General features: G+C 39.8%; 1 protein-coding gene across 10 annotated transcripts in view; it reads right to left on the bottom strand.

Moving 5' to 3' along the window:
- Positions 1 to 3,085: 3,085 nt before the first annotated feature.
- NFATC1 (nuclear factor of activated T cells 1) overlaps positions 3,086 to 21,644 on the bottom strand; it is a 256,254-nt gene continuing 237,695 nt past the window's right edge. For 7 of the 10 annotated variants that reach the window (XM_075585523.1, XM_075585525.1, XM_075585521.1 and 4 more), the window contains one exon: positions 3,088 to 5,232. In XM_075585523.1, the coding sequence (XP_075441638.1) occupies positions 5,183 to 5,232 (50 nt within the window). In that variant the 3' untranslated portion in view covers positions 3,088 to 5,182. Of the gene's footprint in view, positions 5,233 to 21,644 lie in introns of all 10 variants that reach the window. The other 3 variants (XM_075585522.1, XM_075585526.1, XM_075585518.1) reach the window with 2 other exon arrangements.

The following is a 21,644-nucleotide window of genomic DNA, read 5'->3' as shown; positions in this document are numbered from 1 at the left end:
CAACTCCAGTCATTAGTGACAACTCCAGTCATTAGTGACAACTCCAGTCATTAGTGACAACTCCAGTCATTACTGACAACTCCAGTCATTAGTAACAACTCCAGTCATTAGTAACAACTCCAGTCTATGTTTCCACTTCGTCTTCTGCATGAAATACCATATTATAAACCTCCATTTAAATACCATACTACTGTATAAGCATCTATTTAAATGCCATACTATAAGCATCTATTTAAATACCATACTATAAGCATCTATTTAAATACCATACTATAAGCATCTATTTAAATGCCATACTATAAGCATCTATTTAAATACCATACTATAAGCATCTATTTAAATACCATACTATAAGCATCTATTTAAATGCCATACTATAAGCATCTATTTAAATACCATACTATAAGCATCTATTTAAATACCATACTATAAGCATCTATTTAAATACCATACTATAAGCAGGGGCATAGTTATAGCCCAGGCAGAAAAAGAAGAAAAAAAGCGCACAACGCTCATGGTGAAGTAAATACATATATTGTGTGCCAATCAAGGTAACAGGTGAGTATTAAGCATACATCAAAGCAGTTCTTTTACGCATTTCATGGGTTTACTACACCGGAGAGGATGATCAGATGGCGTTTCCTGCACCGGAGAGGATGATCAGATGTCACCGCTGGAACTTGGATTATATCTGTTGACGGACCTTCCGACACACTGCAGGGCAACCTGCACCGAGCAGGAAGCGAACACAGGAAATGTGTCTCCGCTGATGTAGCAGGGGGAGGAGATTCTCCTCATTGGGTAGTCAGCAGGCAGTGTCCATGGCGGTATGAATAAAAACTTTTAAAGAAAACCCCTTGCACAGCAGACAGAGTAACTTTAACCTTAAGACTTCACCACAAAGTATCACGCAAGTGTGGTCATGTAGGTTGAGTCAAGGAAGCATGGAGTTACATAGCTGGCAATACAGGGTATAATAAAATACTGGTGAATATAAAGAAACCCTCCAGCCCTGAACACTATAGTGACGCTATCACGCAGCGGCTAGTGACTACACAGTATAGCCCCACACTAAGTAGCCATACTGGGTTGTTAGGGAGCCAATATTATGCTGCATGTCAGTGGTAGGGTAGGAAGAAATGATAAAACATAAAATTAACAATCCAACGTATTTCGTAGTACGTAGACTACTTCATCAGGGATAGCCCAGGAAGCCCTTGGGGGGCCCGCTCCCCCGCCCCTTGGCGGTGGCCCATCCTTCTCTTCAGACATGCGGGGGGAGATGGTATGTGTCAGCGGATCCCCAGAGTAAACTGAGGTAAGCCGGCAGAGGAATCAGCAGCTGTTACACAGCAGAGCAGGACAGCAGGGGTGGCGCACGCTCTAGCAGCAGACACCAGAAGTAAGAAAGACTTCCGGGTCAGACTAATAGAGCACCCTCCTCTCCTGCTGTCCTTTTCTGCCTGTGTAACAGCTGCTGATTCCTCTGTTGGCTTCTGTTTAACACCGAACCACCCACATGTAGGCATGGGGGTGGAGGGGGAGAGAGAGGGGATGATGATGATGGGGGGGAGAGAGGTGATGATGGTGGGGTGGGGGGGAAGAGAGAGGTGATGATGGTGGGGTTGGGGGGAGAGAGAGGTGATGATGCTGGGGGGAAAGAGAGGTGATGATGATGGGGGGAGAGAGGGGATGATGATGATTATGGTGGTGGGGGGATAGAGGTGATGATGGTGGGGGGAGAGAGGGATGATGATTATGGTGGTGGGGGGATAGAGGTGATGATGGTGGGGGGGAGAGAGAGGTGATGATGATGATGATGGTGGGGGAGAGAGGTGATGATGATGGTGAGGGAGAGAGGTGATGATGATGAGGATGAGGATGGGGAGAGAGAGGTGATGAGGATTGGTGGGGAGATGGTGGTGGGGGGAAAGACAGGTGATGATGATAGTGGTGGGAGAGAGGTGATGATGGTGGGGGGAGAAGGAGGTGATAATGATGTTGGGGGAGAGAGAGGTGATGGTGGGGGGGAGAGAGGTGATGGGGGGAGGGAGATTATGATGGTGGGGCGAGAGAGGTGAATGGTGGGGGGGGAGATATGATGATGGTGGGGGGGAGGGAGGTGATGATGGTTTTAGGTGATGATGATGGGGGAGACAGGTGATGATGGTTGGTGTCCATTAAAATACCATACTATAAGCATCCATTAAAATAGCTTAGCATACGCTTCCATTTACTAAAAACTACCAGCGTGCGAAAAACATTTAAGAGAATGTCATGATATAATTAGTTAGATAAAAGCCCTAAATAAATAAGCTTAAAGCAACTGCACTATATTGAAAATAAAGATATAAAATATTTCACTTTGCCTTTCTTTTCTTGATTTCTGCAACCCGAGTGTTTTTCTGTTCTGTTTTCATATATTTAAGACAGTTTACTTCAAAGTTTCAGTAATTGGCAGGTTTAAAGGTAATATTAACTGTAGTGTACTTTTTTTGTTTGTGTTAAAGAACCCTTCAGTAAGTGTACTGCTGCTTCTGTTCTCATGGATGAGATCTTCTGTCTCTGTTTAAAGAGTAGCGTATATGTATTAGTTTAATGTTTTGATGGAAATGAACACAACTTGGATGTAATCGCCTAGAAGGTGAAAAACACAAACCGTTCAAACATTAGTTATAAAAGGTGACAAACTCAAACTAACTGACCAAGATAAGCAAGTTGGGATCGCAATATCCTCTTTTTGGAGAGATATTATACTTGCACACATTTGGAATAAGTTGCCTTTATTCCTGGTTGCTGAGGAATCCTTCTGCATCCATTGTTCTTTTGGTGTGTGCATGTGTGGTCGTTCTTAGGCCTCACCCAGAATATATGCTTGTAACTGAAGGGAGAGCCTGTGAATTGTATCATGGAGCCATTTCCTGCATTGTCAAATAATGCAATAAGATGGGAACAAACGTTACTGTGACTAAATAATACTCACTTTTATTCTAATTGTGGTTACAGGTTGCCACTGCATTTGGAGGAAATTAGTAGAAATAAACATGTAATGTAACAACAGATTTTGTCAATAGAAGGCATACAAATTAACAACTGAATACTGACTCCAAAATATTGCTTTATTTAATATTGTTCAGTGATAGTCAGCAAACTTTGTCTCCGAGCATTGCATTTTCTACTTGGTAATCTACAATACATATAGCATGCAAATTCTATATTGCTATATAATGGGTAAACATCTTTGATTACATGGGAGGGAGGGGGGGGGAGATAGTTATTACTATAACTAATAGCCTGGTTTGTACACAAAGCCACATTATCTATGCATATAATCACAATAATGTGCAAATATTAAATATGGCTTTTTCAAAAAAAGTAAGACATTATACACAGCATTATATTTATTCAAGCCAGTTACCTCACCATCAATTTGTAATTCAGGCATTTTTCCAGAAGAGGGCATTAATTACTAAGGCACAACATTAGTTACATTTCATTTTCAATTAGACCATGCTAGTTTGGTTATATGAAGTAAAAAATCATCACTAGTGATATATTAAGCTGCTACTTGTACAATAGCCACGGTGTATGTTCATATTACATACCTGTACTATACTCCAAATTATATTTACTAAGATGGACACATATTATTTAGCGCTGCGTTATGGGACATTGTTTTTGGTAAATTTCCTTAAAAGAAGCATATAGATATAAGGCTTTTTGTGGAATAGCAATCTTGGAACTGAACAAATATTTACAATCACTTAGTCATCTATATACAGTTTTAAATGTTGCACTAATTTGGTGCTTTTCTTTGTATGCAACGTTTCTTGTCTATCTAAAGTGCTTGCTTTTCTGTACTGAGCAAGAACATGCATACCTGCTTAGGTGCCATAAATACCTATCACAATGGCTGGAGTTTATTAAGGAAATGCAGATGTAACACTAGTCAATTCCTCTATTTATTTATTTTTACAAATTCAATAAATTCAGCAGAGGTTATAATGATAAGGTGGGAAAATGTTCCCCTTAAAATCTTACCTACTGCTAGCTGATCGCTCTGCATATTTTTTAACTGTTGGTGACAAAGTACTATTTTGTTATTTAAAAAAAAACAACAGACCTGGATTTTAGCTTTGTACAAGTCATATGAAAAGGGTGAAGGTATACTCAATACATTTGCATAACATTCTCCCATTGTGCATTAATTGTGTCAGTTCTGCTGCTGAAAAAAGGGGAAAACTGTAAAACGTTAATGTGTTGTGGGATCCTCCTTATTGAGTTTGTTATTGCTAAAAGTCCTTGCCTTTAGGTGAATTCCTAGTATATACACATGCATGTGTATCTCTACGTTGACATGTTTGTTCAACTGTTTCCTGTACTGCAGCATCTGTAAAAGACGCAAGATCAACTTACTTCCAACAGAGTGTTTCACAGTATTTTTGTGCTTTTCGGCCTCCTTTGTGCTGTGTCTCCAAATAAAAGTGTTCTAACTTGCTTTTACTAAAAGGGGAGGGATTCATTAACACATATCAGGTACAGCATAAAAAGAAACGAGATTATGTCTTTTGAGGCGCAGAGATTAAGGCAATTGATTTTGATGTGCAGCATTCAAAGAGCTCAGCAAGTAATGTGATGTGCATGTACATTGCTGCCTTTTTCTTCACCTAACAACATTGCTCCTATTCAATATAGCCAGTTGTGGGCGGCGTTGTTTTTTTTAGTTTCTGGCACCTAACATCTTTTTTTTTTTTTTTTTTTTTTTTTTTTTAGGTAGCAAACAGAAAGCTTTCGAAAATATCCTAATACCACAAATATGAACATTTAAGGCACTTCCGGCATTAAAGTCCAGTGGTGCCAAAAGGATCAATCGTGGTTCCAGGCCATCTGCTTTTGTCAAGTATTTCAGTTAGATTCCGGAAAATACATTGTTAAACAGTTAATTTCCTCTTGCTTTTCTTGAGATGATAATTCAGATAGATGAGAGTCTTTTGAAGATCGAGCACATCAAGTGAGGATTGCGGAACGCAGGGGATGAGGACTCCAATTCATGAAGGCAGAAGATGGTACCTACTGTAGTAATATGGAACTAATTCCTTACACATCTTCAATCCATGGCAGAAATTTACCAACGGAGTGGGCAACTTATATTATCGTTAGAACAAGTCCAATATTGTCAGAGCTATGAATGGACGATGTTGCTGGAGAGGTCGTTCCTGATTATTTCATTTACTGTAAGAAAAGAACACAAATGATGAAATAACAATGAGCATTTATGCTTGTGAAAAGCGTGCAGAACACAGGTATAAACCATAGCTTTTTCAGTGGTGTCTCAAAGGAATGCAGTCATAAACACACACAACATTTTCATTGATGAGCAAATCACAATAATGCAGAATTGTCACCTTGCAGAAACAGTACATTACGTTTTTACCGATCATACAGTAAGTAACATTCCATAGGAATGGACAGTTGGACCAGCATTAAAATATAAACAAAACAGCTTGCACTATTCCATTATTTCATTGTGTGACACAAAATCAAATGCCTATATGCATTTTTCAGTAGGGATTTGTTTACTGAATATTCCTTAATAGTGATAGTAGAGCATTTTATGTTTGTGTCAAGAAAAAACATTTAGCAACCAAATAGGACTATAGCTTCATTGATAGTACATTGTTTTTTTCACTATTGCTTCTTCTTTCATTCTCCGTTTGTCCTGTACACTATCAAGCTCTACAGTTCCCACACTCATCATTTCATGTCAATTTATCAGCTTGTGTTTTTTGGCAGATGGACAGGAAATGACTGAACCTGGCAAAGGCCATCTACAGCAAGCTGTACAACATCCCTTCTGTTTCCATCCCTCCCCCATCCACCCACTCCCTACCACCGCTGCCACCACCAGCACCTGATTAACACAGAGATATGGCAAATGTCACTACATGTAAGCACCTCTATGTCATTTTTTTTTTCTAGGACAGAAACCTCAGTATTTTCTATGCATGTCCACGTCATGGAAGTAACACAGCATGACCAAAGTTTCCTTTAGTCCAGGACAGATAACATTTGCCAATCAAGATAAATGAAAGCTTTTGTCACAGATGCTCAGGATATGGTAACATCAACTTCCTGAAATAATCAGCTAGTGAGTGCAAAGGCTACAGTACTAGTGATTGAAATAACAATAAAATTGGTAACAGAAAATTATGATAGATGTAATAATATAGGAGCATTGCTGGCTTCCACCTTCAAAAGTGATACTACATTCTTTGTTTTAAAAAAAAAATGAAAATATTAAAAGCTTCTGAACCACATTTCGTCTTTCTACATTCACTTGACTGGAAGTTCTACCAAAAGTTGACTGCTCAGAACGTTACAGTATTCCAGGAATATTTTTTCAGCTATTCTGGGAGTTTAAAATGGCTCCTGGCAATTACCTTGTGGTGTTTTTGATTAATGGGGACATTGTGGGGTGATTGGAACAAATGTGTGTTTTATGACTTTTCAGCATGTTATTGTATAGATTTTCTTTGTAATCTAGAAACCTGTTGTGTGAAAATGTTAGAGCAGCAAGAGAGGTCTCCCAACAACATCGTTAGAACCACTGCCAGTCAACTGAAAGCTGCATAACACACAGTAATGGGACTGCTAGCTTGTGAATATCTACCACTGTTTGTAGCTTTGATTGGGGTTATTTCCAGCTGTTTTTTTACACAGCTTTAGGGTTTGCCTCATTGACACATATTTTGACGTTTGGTCTACAATGAGTTCTCTCATTTAGGAAGTAAACTCAAATATGAATGGGAAGAAACATTAATAAATGCTGCCCTAACGGTTTGACTTTTTAAATTCCTGAATATTTTAGATATGGGCATAACCGGAGCATGCACCACAAATGAATGCCACTCATTAGATAATTATTCAATGTAGAAAGCAATTTATTAATGAGCCTTATGCCCATTCACAGTATAGGAAATAGCTGTGATTTATACATTTCATATAATAAAGACTTGAGAAGATGCCAACTTACATTTTCTGTAAGTTTACATAGAGATATAGGGCCATATTTACTATGTGGTGGTAAGCTTTAGTACACACTCACTTCAGCCTGTTCACTGAAATACCTTACACCCCACCCACTTCCAGAGTAGAACACTTTGTTCAAGGCCTATGTTAGTTCCTTACCCCCTTAAGCCCAAATCATCAAATATTTAATTGTAGGCTATTATTGTTGCTAGGGAGTATTTGTGCATGTGAATTCTTCACTGTAGAAAGCTACATACTATTATTATATTTATGAACTAGTTCATAGTCTCAATGTCAAAAAGTTTGGCATGCAGTAGAAATGTTAATGGTACGAGGCGGAGACTTAGCACAGACTGGTCATTGAATTCATGAAAACAAGCTAGTGAACAGATGAATAGATGCACCAGACAAATAACATCTGCTTGAAATAGAAAGAGGAAGGAAGAACAAGCAGAAGAATCTAAAAATGGGCTTCCCCACCACTACCCACCAAAGCACCTGAAAGCTGCCTTGGAGGGAATACCCCTGTGGGTGTTAATGGAAAAACTATCCATATGTTTCTAAGCTTTGTTTGTGTGAAATGCAGCTATGTGAAATAAGACAGTAAGCCCTTCTATACTAGTGCCCCACAACGCAAGGTTTTGCAATGAACTGTAAACGTTTCAGACAGGGAAATGTTGTATGGCCTGGAGATTGACAGAGGAATACTGGGAAGTTAGAGAACTGCTGCATTCTGACCTGAGTTACTTGCCAAGATATACACTGGCGACACACTTTATTCGAGCTCGGCTAGTCCCACGAATTCGGGTATACCCGGGTGTATTGAGGTTTGTGACTGTTTTCTGCCCGAGTGCATTGGGTTATTTTCCAGGCAGGGATTGAAGCATTTTATTCCCACTGGCTGCAATACTGCACAGTATATATATATATACTGCATTACAATTCATGAATGTATGCCATCTGGTAGACACGCGAAGCATTGCAGCCTATTAAATCCTAATCATTATCATTTAACAGATCAGCCGCCCATCAGCCAGGCATGAACCCAGGCTGGGAAGGCAAACACAACGGGGCTTGTCAGAGGTGAGGAGCGGCGCATTCCAGGTATCTGCCAGGTACAAACTGGGCATTTGCTCGAATAAAGTGTGTCGGTGCAGTACATTGACTTTAAACTCACTTTGTTCCATTACCCATTTGGGCCATTTGTTTGGCAGGAGTGAGCACGTGCTAACACTGGCTAACAGGCCTCAGGGTGCAGTGGTTTAGAATATAATGACCAATGTGCCTTCTACTCTTTTAAATAGGAATATTGGTAACATTACATTATTTCTATATAATGGTTACCGTTATCCTATTACTGTACTTTTTAACCCCCCCAAAAGGGTCCCTAGTGAACTCAAGGTATGACCAAAAGCCTTAATGTAGCTGACCCAAGTTAATGTCATGTATTTTATTGTATTTGCCCCATCTACTTCTACATGTAGGCTGTTTCATTATAAGCTAATGAAGTATTTTCTAGAATTTGCCTTGCATTTACCACCCCACAGCTTGTGAGCATGACTCAGTATTCCAGTGTTTCATTTACCCTGAATAACAAGTATATGTTTCTTTTTGCATATCAGTTATATAAAATCATTATTTAAATATAAAATATGTTTGCAGGGTGCATGTATAATGTGTCCTTACAGATCATTCAGAAGGACATAGTAATGCAGACACAAACTGATGACCAACTTAGCACAGTGCTGAGCATCTAAGGACAAACGACAATGGCTCAGTCGTCTCATCATTATTGTACGTCACAAAATGTTTTTTTAGGACTTGATTATTTTTGTGTTTGATTTTCTTTTGTTTTTAATGCTTTTATGTTTTGTTTCGTTGACTCCTCCAGCTCTCCACAATCACTTACCAGCTAATACTTTCCATTTTCATAGTCATCTTTTCCACTGGCAAAAAGATATTCAACGAACAAGCAAAGAACGTCAGGTAACCTGTGACATTCGCTATCTTTTCATAACTAGAGAATAAAGTCAGTCCTGTGCTACCATCAAAAACAGATACTAAAACAGGATGTGGCAAGCTGTTAGACCACACATAAGTTTACTTAGCAGAGGTTATTCTTCATTAACTCTATGTTTCATTTCTTTAGTTATAAAATGGAAACTCCCTTTTACTGAACAGCAAATCACGGCAGCATTACTAGGACTTTTGGTCATACATAACCTGATTTTAAAAAGGCAATATTCGACTGCAATATTCGAACATGCTACCAGTAACTATATTTGACCATATACTGTACTTGTTATAGTTATAGTTATTAATGGGGCAGCCCTGCTGACTAAAGAAAAACATCTTCATCGATGTAGATAACTTTCAGAAGCCAATTTCACCATCCTTAAAATACATTGTTTTTATTAAAATATATCAGAAAGTCTTTCTTATAGCTGCTGGGAGTTAGGTCTTTGGTAAACCTTTATTTTTCTGATCACCCCGTCTAAAGTTGAATTTGTTTCTAAGCTGCATCCTGGGAAGCTTTGCATGGCTCTAGATTGATCGCATCACACTGAAAGTAGGTAGACCTCACAAAAAGCCCAAGAGAATTTAAAGGCAAGTAGTAAGTGGGATACCGTTTTGATCTGATCCTTCCAATTGTCAGGAAAGCCCTGATATTCAGAGACTACAGTTCACGGTTCTGGCAGGAGTCATTGCTGATACTAACAAGGCCCGTCTTTTCGGATGTGTGGCTGGAGTCAGAAGTCCTCTGGAGATACTTACCCAAACAGCTGCAGACAGAGGATGGGAAAGGTACCCATGTCTCTGAGTTTGTCCACCTGGAACTGAGGGCATGCTAAGGTGAGGTCTTTGACAACACAAAAACCACGAATTATCATTTCAGAGGGTAATATCCTGTAAGTGGAACTCAGAACTTTGAAGATGGGCAGGGCACCCTAACCTTAGACAGCATGCACCTATTCTTGTATTTTTAATGTCTGCTGGTTGTTGGGACCAAACTCCCCCCCCCCCCCATCCCTGCAATGGTTGACTGGCTCTGACTGACTTGCACTCTACTCATGTCCATTGAAACTGTATCAGGGGTGGCGGTCTCCTCTCCCCCCTCCTTAAATGATATATGGTTTGGGACAAGTAATGTTCGGCATTAACTTGCTAACATTTTTCAGTGTCCTGATCTTTGTTACTTTGTTTTATCGGTTTCTGGAACGCTGCTTATGAAAAAATTTATAATTCCCAACCATTTAATCAATATCTTCACATAAGTAAAAAGCAGAAAAAGGAGGAACACTGTCTCTAAACAGAGGATGACCCCAGATCCTGAGTAAACCACTGACCCAAATGCATCTCCCCTGACCGAAGCCGTTATTAAAAAGTATCTCAGTCTATATCATCCATCCTTGAAATAAATGTCTCCCTACTGAAAGAAGGGACTTTATGTCTGAGTTCAAAAACTAATTGGCACATCAAAAGACCAAACTATCTGAGCTGGGGAAGCACCATTCAGATCTAGCTGGCCAAGTAATTGCACAATTCCTATCTATTGATATTTTAAAATGTCAAAATGCCCTACCGCTTGCTTTCCAAGTAGCCATGATCTAGAACACAAATCGTGACTGAATAATCTGCACCTGGTGGGCCTTCCTGAGGAATACAAATCGAAAGATATTATTACTGAATTACCGGATCTTCTGCAGTTAAAAGATCTGTGCCTTCCCCTGCCAATAAAAAGAGCGCATAGAAGATAGGCCTTGTTCGAGCCCAAGGCACATTATGATTAGATATCTACATTTTACAGATAAGATTGCTGTTCTGAGAGCTTCCTGACAGTTAGCTGATATTTCTATTAAAGGTAAAAATATATATATATATATTTTTTTGGAACAGAATATATATATTCTGTTCTATTATTATTCAGTAGAATTGCAAAAGAAAAGATAAAGAATTAAAAAAAATCGAATTTTCCCTCTTGTATCTAGCCAAAGTAAGGATTCACAAAATTGAAGGCCAAATAATCTTGGTCAGTGGAACAAGCACAGGAGTTAATTGCAGATTTATATACTGTACTACTGGTCCCTCTTGCTCTTCCGTTAACAAGGATTTGGAGTCAGACACCTAAATTATGTTAATGTATTGATCCATTCCAGAAAAGACCTCTGAAGATATTTACTATCAAGAAATAAATACATCACGAGTCACAATGTTTCATTATGACTTAAATGAAAATCGCTGCCCCCCCTGGCCTGTTCTCACATCTAGCACAGATTATTGTTTTTTCAATATGTTCACTGAAAAAATATTATTTTTAATGTCATAATTATTATGATGTTATGGTTTTTTTTTTTTGTCATGTGTAGACAATAATTTCACTTGTTAAAACCCGTGGATTCCATAGCTGATAATATTTCTTCCTTAATTTGGTCACGTTTTTAAACTGGAATGTAGGAGAGATCAATTCCCATTAAAAGACAAAACATTTTAGGACACCTAAATAGATTGAAAGCAGATGTTGTTGAGACGGAACTCATCTCACTGATGAGGAGCATGACAAATTAAAACACAATTGGGCTCTACCTTGTCGCTTTCAACATAAAAAGATGCATTGCAAATTTCATTATAAAAGGGATACTTTGAACTTCTCTCTGAGCAATGGGATCGGGGCAAATACGTTATCCCCCATATTAGGATTTTTCATAAACAAATTGTACTAGCCAATATTCATGCCCCTAATGTTTCTTTTGCTCCAAAGTTGGCTCATAGACTTTCAGAATATCAGGGTCATCATGTAATTTAGTTCATAATCCTGTGATGGATAGATTATCATCCCCTCACTCCGGCACTGGCTCTAAACTGAAATGGAATCCCAATATCGCGGACTGATTTAGAAGTATACTGTATGTTCTGGACCCCTAGAGAATAACACACCCAGTAGATTTGGAATCATGTGCTCTTCTAAAGCATTTAAGTCTATCTCATGTATAGATTTATTTTAAAAATCGACTTCTGTTTTTCCTAAGGCCATCAGAGCTGTTATTGAAAATATTATATTATCAGATCATGCCCTTGTGTGGCTAAATATATTGATTGATACTTAACCCTATTCCAGTTGAAGATTGTCATTTCCTAAACGTATGGTCACTCAAAGCTCATCTGCAGGGCAGCTGGCTGAATTCCCAATGTAAAAAAATCAAGAACATAAAGTGTCTCCTGTCATTTTTTTGGGAAGCTGCGAAATCAGTAATACAAAGTGACAATCTCCAGAGTTGTCCTAAAAAATAAAAACAGGGGACAGCTAATTTTCTGCCTTTAACCAAGACTTGGTCCTGGCTTTTTCGAATTTTTAAAGTGATCCTAAACCAAAAACATGTGAGACAAACTTGGCAAAAAGACGATAACTCGAGCTTCTACTTCAGGAAACAGATTTTTCATAAAACTGCAATTAAACAAGGACAGTTCCATAATAGGAAGATAAGGTCGGTAGAATGCTATCAAATTGAGTAAAAGCCAGTTCCAGTACTTTCAAAGGTAAATGGAACATGTACCACAAAGCTCAATGATGTCAACATACTCACTAACTATTTAGTACAGCAGTGCGCAAACTGGGGGGCGGGAGAATTTGCAGGGGGGGCGCGGGCTGTTACAGAGGCCCTGCGCTCTTCCCCCAGGCATTCAATTTAATGTCGGGGGAGGCGTGAGGCCTCTGTAACCTCACTTACCTACTGGCAGCCAGGTCTTCGGCGACGCGTCGCCATGGCAAATGACGCCGCGGGGGCATGTGACGTCACGCGTCGCCATGGCAACGCTCATCAAATGACGCAGTGGGGTCACGTGACGTGCCCCACAACGTCATTTGAAGCCGTGCCTTCAGGGAGGGGCACGAACGCTGCGGCTCCCAGGAAGGGGGCCTCAGCTGAAAAAGTTTGCGCAGCGCTGATTTAGTACACACTAACTATTATTCTAAGCTTTATAGTCAGGACCCTATAGACTTTCAAATAAACTGAATATTTTGAATCATTACATGTTTCACAAATACTTTCTCAAGCTGTGGATTGACATAATTTTCAGAGTAGGTTACAGGTATAATTAAAAAAAAAAAACTCTAAGGCCTCGGGCTCTGAAGGCTTCACTGCCAACTTTTACAAGTGTACTGTATGTATACCTTTATTTTTACAGCACCCACAGTGTACGCAATGCTTTGCAAAGAGACAATACAGGGAATTATAATACAATAAATGCAACAAAGTCAGACAATAGGAAAGGAAATCCCTGCCCTGGAGAGCTTACAATATAAGTGGTATGTTGGGAGACGTTGGGAGATTTACAGAGACAGCAGGTGAGGGAATAAGTGCAGTGGATGGCAGTGCTTCACTACAAACATTAGTAGGAACGACTATTGGTGTGGGACAATAGCCATTAGTCCAGGCTATTTTAATGCTTTATTTAAGAGGTGAGTTTTACGGTTTGTCTTAAAGGTGGGGAAACATGGTGCTTGGCGTATACTGAGTGTCATGGAGGTCCACAGGTAAGGTGCAGTGAAGGAAAAGGGTAAGGTGAGAGAGCAGTAGAGTTGAAAGGGTGGAGAGGAAACAGTTAAGGGTAGAGCGCAGGAGATGAGCTGGGGCATAACAAGAGATCTATGAGCTATGAGATCTATGAGATTTAGAGCTATGAAGGAAGTAGCAGATAAGTGGAGAGCCTTAAAGGTAAGGAGGAGAACTTTGAAGGTGATCTGAAATTTGATGGGAACTCAAGAGAGGGATTTAAGGAGGACAAAATAGCCTTTTCGTTGGCGGAACACAATCAGTTTCTAACTAGAAATCCATATTCATCTACTTTCAACCAAACTCATGTTAGACTGATTCCTTTTTAAAACTCACAAATCTTTTTTTATCTCACTTTTAAAACTGTAATAAATAAAATTGCTAGACAGATTCAAGACTAGAAAGCACTGCCTTAAACCCCTCAAGCAGCCTTTATAAAAAATTATGTAATTTCCTTAGGGTGACCAGACATCCCGGTGTAGCCAGGACAGTCCCAGTTTTTAACCATTTTCGCGGGTCCCGACTTTTTTGGCTACTGTCCCAGTTTTTATCGGCACAGGCCACGCATGGGCCAATGCCGGCCACGAATGTGCGATCGGTGCTTGCCGTCTGCACATGCGCGATCAGCAAGCTGCGATCGCATATGCGCACGAGCAGTCAGCAATCGTGCATTCGCATAAGCGGCCAGCAAGCACACATCGAGCATGCACAATCGGTACTTGCCAGCCCGTATATGCAGTCGGCGCTAGCCGTTCGCACATGCGTAATCGGCACATGTGCGACATAGGTCCCGGTTTATCCAGGGACAAATATGGTCACCCTACATATCCTAAACCTGCGTATTTACCTACTGCAAATATCATCTCTAGTATCGTGTAAATTAGATGTTTTTAGATTAAATTAGCTCTTTCTGTGGACATGAAAATGATCAACTATTGATTTTAGTAGTGTACAGTACAATTTACAGCTGCAAATGGAGGCATACATTTCCCCAATCTAAAATACTTTAATCTTGCATCTCTATGCTATAGATTGGGTTCATAATACCAATATTTATGTGTTACCTTCTCTGGAAGAATACATTTAACGGCCCATATCCCTACAATATACTTTTCGTTTGCATTAAAAAAAAACAATTTCTAGGATGAAGACAACATACAGCTTTATTATACAACATTTATTATACAAAAAGAGTCTGGCCTTAAACCTAGGCCAGAATAAATATTTGTCTCCCTTTTAGTATCTCACCTTAATTACCTATTCATGGAAATCCTGACTTCACCCTTAGGAACACTAAAGCTCATTTCATTCTGTGGCACAAAAACATTAATAAGACTCATTAGCAATTTAGTGGGTAAAAATAATTAAATCTGCCAAATAATAAATTGTATGCATTTATACAAATTAAACATTATGACCCAGATCCACAAAGCTCCGGTAAGTCCGGGCTCAAAATGTCATGTTATCAAAATCAGTAATGGATGTTCTGTTCCCTGAGGTGAAGGGAATTCACAAAGCTAAATATATGCAAACACCACGGCCGTTACTGATCTCATTAGCAATCGCTTAACGTCATGTTACGTTAGCACTGACTTGCGTTAGCTTCAGATAACATGGCGTCAAGCCTGTCTTACCCAAAGGCGGTGTTACTTCTATCAGGTCCCTGAGTAGGTGTTTAATTAAAGTTAAAAAAAGATGACAGGAGAGGAAAAGAACCATGTAAATAACAATATGAAAGTTAAATCATACCTAACCGTGGACTTACACTTCTCCAGACCCTGTAAAAGACTTATTTCAGGGCTTGGATGCGAGTAATGGCAAGTTTAGCTATGACCTAACTAGCACATTGCTAAATCCCTGCATTATCTGTAACAGAGCTCTGTGGATATGTGTTGTTAGAGGGAACACCTCTTTTGCATATCATCCGCACTTACGTCCGTTATAGTAACGCTAGTTATGGCTGAAAACATCACTTAACACAGCGTTAATAATCTTTGAAGATAACTGTTAGACCTAACGAGATGTTCACTTAAGTTAACATCTCGTTAGGTCAATAACGGAGCTTTGTCATGGTGTGATAGCAGGAGGTGATGCCAGGGCTTACAGATACACCAATGGCATCGCCATCAAGCCGGTGCTAGGGCGGCATTTTCTGTGTCCCCTTTTGTTCCTGTGTCGCCTTTTGTTCCTGGTATTATACCTGGAACGAAAGGAGGCAAAGAAAATGCCGCCCTAGGAAAATGTCACCTCTTTTGCTCACCCCTGGCTCTGATCCCTGGCGTAAACTCAGGACTTTGCTCATTCCTTGTGTGTTTACCAACCAGGCAGATCATGTCTCTGCTAATTGATAGAAAGGGTCTTATTCTATATATTTCAAAGTGAGCGAACTCAGGTGACAATCCCCATTGAAGTTAATGTAGTTTGCATGTTTTACTCCTGCCGTGCAAAAACGGCAAATATATTTTTAAACTCTTAGATAGTAAATGCACAGGCTCATCTGTTGATTATTTTGCTTATCTACTGTATGTGGATTTCGGTTGCTTTGTTATTTTTTTTTATTCTCTTTTAACACAATATAAAATATGTTTTGTTTGGGATTTAAAGGTAATTTTTTCATCTGATACCGTCCTATTATTAGGACGTGCCTATTTCTACTTACCTGTACATCTCTATTTGTGAATGACCTCTGATGAGGTTGGGTTTCTCATATATTTGAATAAATAAAGCAATTTTAAAAATACATTACTTTAAAAAAACAAAAACATTTCCTTGAAAATAAGTAATTTTGTTTTTTAATCTGGGTTTCTGAATAGTAAAATACATGTCTATTAATTGTTTCCTCCACCCTTGGCCAAGCATGAGAAGTGGGTGGGTACTTTGCTTGTGAAAAGAGTGGGCATGTCCTGTTCAACAAACACGGATATATCATACCACACAGAGAAGGCAAAAAATACAAGGGTCAAACCATTCCACACTTTCTTTCACCATGTGTTCAACATTGAGAAATTATTTAAAGATACTTATAGATATATTATTTTAAAAAGGCATTAATCACCAAGATGACATGCTTAAACATATCAGTATCATTGCATCAACTTATCTTTAGGTGATCCCCTGCCGCAAAAAGTGAATTCAAATTGATTGCATGTATTCTAAGCAGTGCTACTTCATAATACATCTTCCAGCACAGTTTAGTATATGTGGCTCTTTACACCTCATTCACTGTAGAGAGGACCATAGGGTCTCTCCCAGCATGGCAGGTGTCTAATGGACAGTATCCTAGTACGTCCCCACTTTTTGTACAAGCATTGGAATAAGGGGGTTCCCAGAGCTGAAAGGTAATGCTTTGAGGCCACCTCCATGGGAACAAAATATCGGCAGAAATCGTCTGCATCATGTGGGCCAATAGGAAAACACAACGGATCAGTGCGTATGGCGGGCGGATTTAAATATCAGGAAGTGCCGTTGCTTCCGTCACCTGCTGTCACAGTGTATGTTAATGTTTGGTATTTCATTTGTTTGTTGCCCCGCATCCCAATTTTACTGCGCTACAGAATATGTAGGCGCGATATAAAAAAATTATAATAATAATAACTGTTACATACGCTCATAATCCTATATTATCTCTAACTATCCTGAAATGTCATTTAATGTAACCATGTATTGTCATTATAACTCTGTGCCCAGGACATACTGGAAAACGAGAGGTAACTCACAATGTATTATTTCCTGGTGAAACATTTTATAAATAAATACAAATAAATAAGTAAGTATCTCAGGATACTGTATAAATGTGTATTGATATTCCTACGTGCTGCATACAGTAGAGTTCATGTAGCCAGTTCACGGTGCGTCTAAAGAAAGTAAGAAGTGGTTGTAACATATTGTTTTTCCTTTCTAGTCACAAATAACAAAAGTGTTTGAATAGCACACTGCCGTGGGTGTTATTTTTAGCCCGTAACACCAACCACAATTATCAAGTCGCTGAAATCATGGTCTGATTTTTTGCATTTGTCCACGGATATGACATACTGTATGGGCTTGCGTGGTAGCACCCTGAATGTACGACTTTCACATGCCCGCCATGCTCTTTCGCCAAACATTTACAGCACCTCTTTCCACTTTGCGCTGCACAGAGATACATTTGTTTGTTCACATATGGATTTCGGTGTCGCACCAGATAAACACAGCAGTGTTTCAGATGCCGTATTGTGAAATATTTGGGATTGAAGCAAATTGTTTCGCTGAACCAAAAAAGGTGACTATCGAAACGTTTGGGAAAAGTTTTAACATCCCTATTCTCTAACCATCAGTTGTAGATTCACATCCACCTGGATTTCGTTACCTCTTCAGTAGAGATGGGCAATTTTTGTGTGTGAATTTTTTGTGAATGGGGGGGGGGGGGGGGTAGGGAAGGGGGGGGCGGTGGAATGTAAAACAATTGACACATACTTTTGTGCTTTTGTGACAAGTTTGCGCATCTCTAGTTGAGAGAATGACACCCAAGTTTACTGTTCTACACTTTATATATACAGATGCAGACAAGCTCACCACAAAAGAGTTGTACATCTTGTGTTTGTTCCCACATAAAAACAAGAGTAGACAAATCAAGATTTTTTCAGCCATGCAAGAAAAATATTTAAACCTTAAAAAGAGCCAGAGAAAAGTCAAAGCATCTTATATGGTATACATAAGCGGTTGCTTTTGCAACAAATAGAAGTGGCATGACAATACAATTTAGACCAAGATGTGTTCCTACAGCCTTGTCTCTTATCCACGTTGTCTGAAAGAAAAGGTCCTGTTATTAACTTAAGACTTTAACTTATTTTGACTGCCAAAATATTATGCGAACAAGAAAAGCATTGTTTTACTGATTGAAACTCCATCCAGATCCTTCAACCAAATGGGCAGTAAAGCATCCTCTGGAACTACTTAGTAAATATGGCCCTATATACCCGTGTTCCCATTTTATTTCATAGTACGCATTCATTCATTCTCCAAGACTAGTGGGGAATGTTTAAACAAAGATAAATGTGCTTACTACTTGAGATGCAAACAGATTCCAAACTTGTACTAATAATATTATGTACGAGCCTTATTAGTCATAGAATATGGCCCAAAATTACTAAGAAGTGCTAAGGTTTAGCACATCTCAAAACCCAATACAATTATTTGATTTTAAGATGCCTCAACTATAAAACACTATTTAGTAAGACTGGGTATATGGCTGATATGTTCAATATGCGGTGAATCTGTTTCTTTCGGTCAGTGAAGCTATGAGCTCCATTCATAAATGATCCAGGACAACGTTGGTGCAATGCTGGGAGAGATCTTTTAACTCAGAAAAATCCTATTGAACAATTAAGGTCTCAAACACTCATTTACAACAGCATCTGTGGAGAACTGTAATACTAGTTTAATGTAAACCAACAAACCAGAAAACGGCCGTTTTTCTTTCCCTTATCCTGGCTGCTTGCACATTTCATCAACTAAGAAACTACTCTGTCATCACAGGCTTTTTAAAGTAGATGACACTTGTCACATAACAGAAAACGTCCCACATGGGAAGCATATTTACTTTAGAAAACAAAAGGGAACATTAGTTTAAAAGCTTGTGACTTAGGGATTTCTACATAAAATGTATATATCCTTATGTTGCATCTGTGGGTTTTTCACATGATTATTTTTCTGCTAATGTAGCCAGGTCCCCTCTGGGTCCCCCTTACCTCTTAGCACGGCTAAGGGGAAGGGGGATGGCTACGGCTGTCCTGCGGGCAGTCAGGGTGAGAGCTCCGTTGTGCCGGAGCTCCGCTGTGTACCCGACAAGCGGGGGCCCCATCTTTGAAGTCGCGCATACACAGTGTGAGGCTTGCGCATGCGCAGTGGCCTTAGAGTTGCGGCGGACATTCTACGTGCTGGGCCCATGCACAGTGGTAGTGTAGTAGCAGTGGCCATCTTGTAGATGCTCCGCAGGGGAACAACACATCCCAGGATCCCTTGTGGCGAACGATCATGTGGAGCAGCATAGCCAATAGGGCTGGAGGACTCTCCTTCTGGCAAAAGGATACATTTGGCGCGCTTGAGAGACCACACCAGTCGGGAGCTGGGTCAGACAGATCCTTTCATCAGTCGGCAGTACCCGGGTGTTGCAGCCCCCGGCAGGTATCTATCTCTATAGGTGCACCAATGGCCACACACACATTCTGTGGGTAGCGCTACCACACACTTTGGGGTGGGATTGGCTCTGTGGATACCGGGTGGTTAGGTGCCCAGTACTTTGGAGAAACCTCACCAGGGTATGGATAAGGTGGTGGTTGGACAGTGTGGGCACTGGGTGGGTATGGCCGTGCGAGGCCTATATGGTTTATGTTATCAGTTAATGTTCCAGTAAAGAACAGTTATTATATCACTGTGTGTATAATTATTCTTCACTGGGTGTTCCTGGGATGGGGTTACCCAACTGTACTTGGATCCCTCCCAGGTGGAGGCGCTGTCACCTGTGAGCCAATCAGGTAACTCACCACACGTAGTTTCCCTAGAGACGCGGGAAAGGGGTCTACACTAACAATGGCTAAAATCATGGCACTAGAATAATCAAATAACAGAGCACATGCTATTTAAATCATGTAAATCTACAAACTGCTGTGAATGTCAAAATATCTTGTTAAACTGGCATTTTTTTGTATTTTTTTTTTAAACTGATGTTGGAAATCTAACAAAGTTAAGTTTCAAAATATTTGCCAAGTCACATAAGAAGAACGTCATTACATTGTTTTTCTCTTATGCAACTGTGTTGGATGGGCTGGGATTCAGTACAGCAAGGACCCACTAATACGGTGGGTTCCGTTCTGGGGACCCGTCGTAAAGCGAAAATCGCCAGAAAGTGGAACTGGCGATTTTCATTAGGTGCGCATGCGCATACCGGCAATGCGCCATTCTGCGCATGTGCGACAGAAGGAAACCCCTCCAATTCCGCGCATGCGCGACCCTGGGCCGGCCTGTTCTGCGCATGCACGACCTCTGGACGGCCTGTTTTGCTCATGCGCGGACATGGCGGAGACATGGCGGCCCCCTTCTCAGCACCGCCGTATCGCCAAAAAGCAGAGCGCCGAGAAGCCGGGCCCTGCTGTATCAGGAAAGCAGTTTTTAACATTTGAACAAAATTTGAGACTACACAATAAAAAGGAGTTTGAAGCGAATGGAAAATGTATATTAACACATTCTTTCAAGAATTCAAGCTCGTCTTACCTCAGGTGCATTGGATTTGTTGAAAGGTTATATTATTGGTATCTGTCTAATCATAATATTCTACTGCCATGGGGCATGCTGTTTTTGGAAAGGCGGATAGCACAGTGGAGTTGCTAACTGACAACAAGTAGCAAGTTTTAATAAAACATGATCCTCCCCTGTGCATGTGGTTTTGGCAGTGATGACTAATATTGTCAGATGTGACTGTCAAGCAATTAAGCAGAAACATGTTCCTACCTTTGGCACCTATTCTTTTTTTTTTTTGTAGACTGTAAATTAATACAAAAGGATAATACGATGATGAAGGTTTGCAGGTTGTCAAAAGGGGGGATATCAGAAGGAATGGCGCGCCCTGAAGCTTGAAGAGAGCCTAAAAAACTGGGAGACACTAACTCAGCTGGGACAGCCCACTGACAAATTGCTTGAAGCCTCCCAGTTTCCTGGCACAAGTCTGGCTTGTTTTTGTTGTATATTCACTATCTAGTAGAAGACTGGGAGGGAGTATATTCTGTTTCTATTAATACTTTAGCTGTTTCTTTTCTTCCTTTGCTATACTCTGTTGATGGTTTCCAGCTATTCAAACTCACTGTAGTACATTTTATAATCTTCAAATCGGCTGTTTTCGGATAAAAATACCCATTGAAGTCTGTGTGGATTTTCATTGGAAGGGCCAGATCACCACTTTGGAGTATACAGAATGGAGGACTATAGGGCAGTCACAGTCTCAGATTATACAGTTCTGCATAAAGAACATATCACTTTTTTAATACATCAGAAGTTAAACTAATTTAATATATTTAAGTTAATATTAACTTT

The sequence above is a fragment of the Ascaphus truei genome, chromosome 2 (genome assembly GCF_040206685.1).
Source record: "Ascaphus truei isolate aAscTru1 chromosome 2, aAscTru1.hap1, whole genome shotgun sequence".
Classification (NCBI taxonomy): Eukaryota; Metazoa; Chordata; class Amphibia; order Anura; family Ascaphidae; genus Ascaphus; species Ascaphus truei.
The sequence above is the reverse complement of the archived record's forward strand: the minus strand, read 5'-3'. Positions and strand labels throughout refer to the sequence as shown.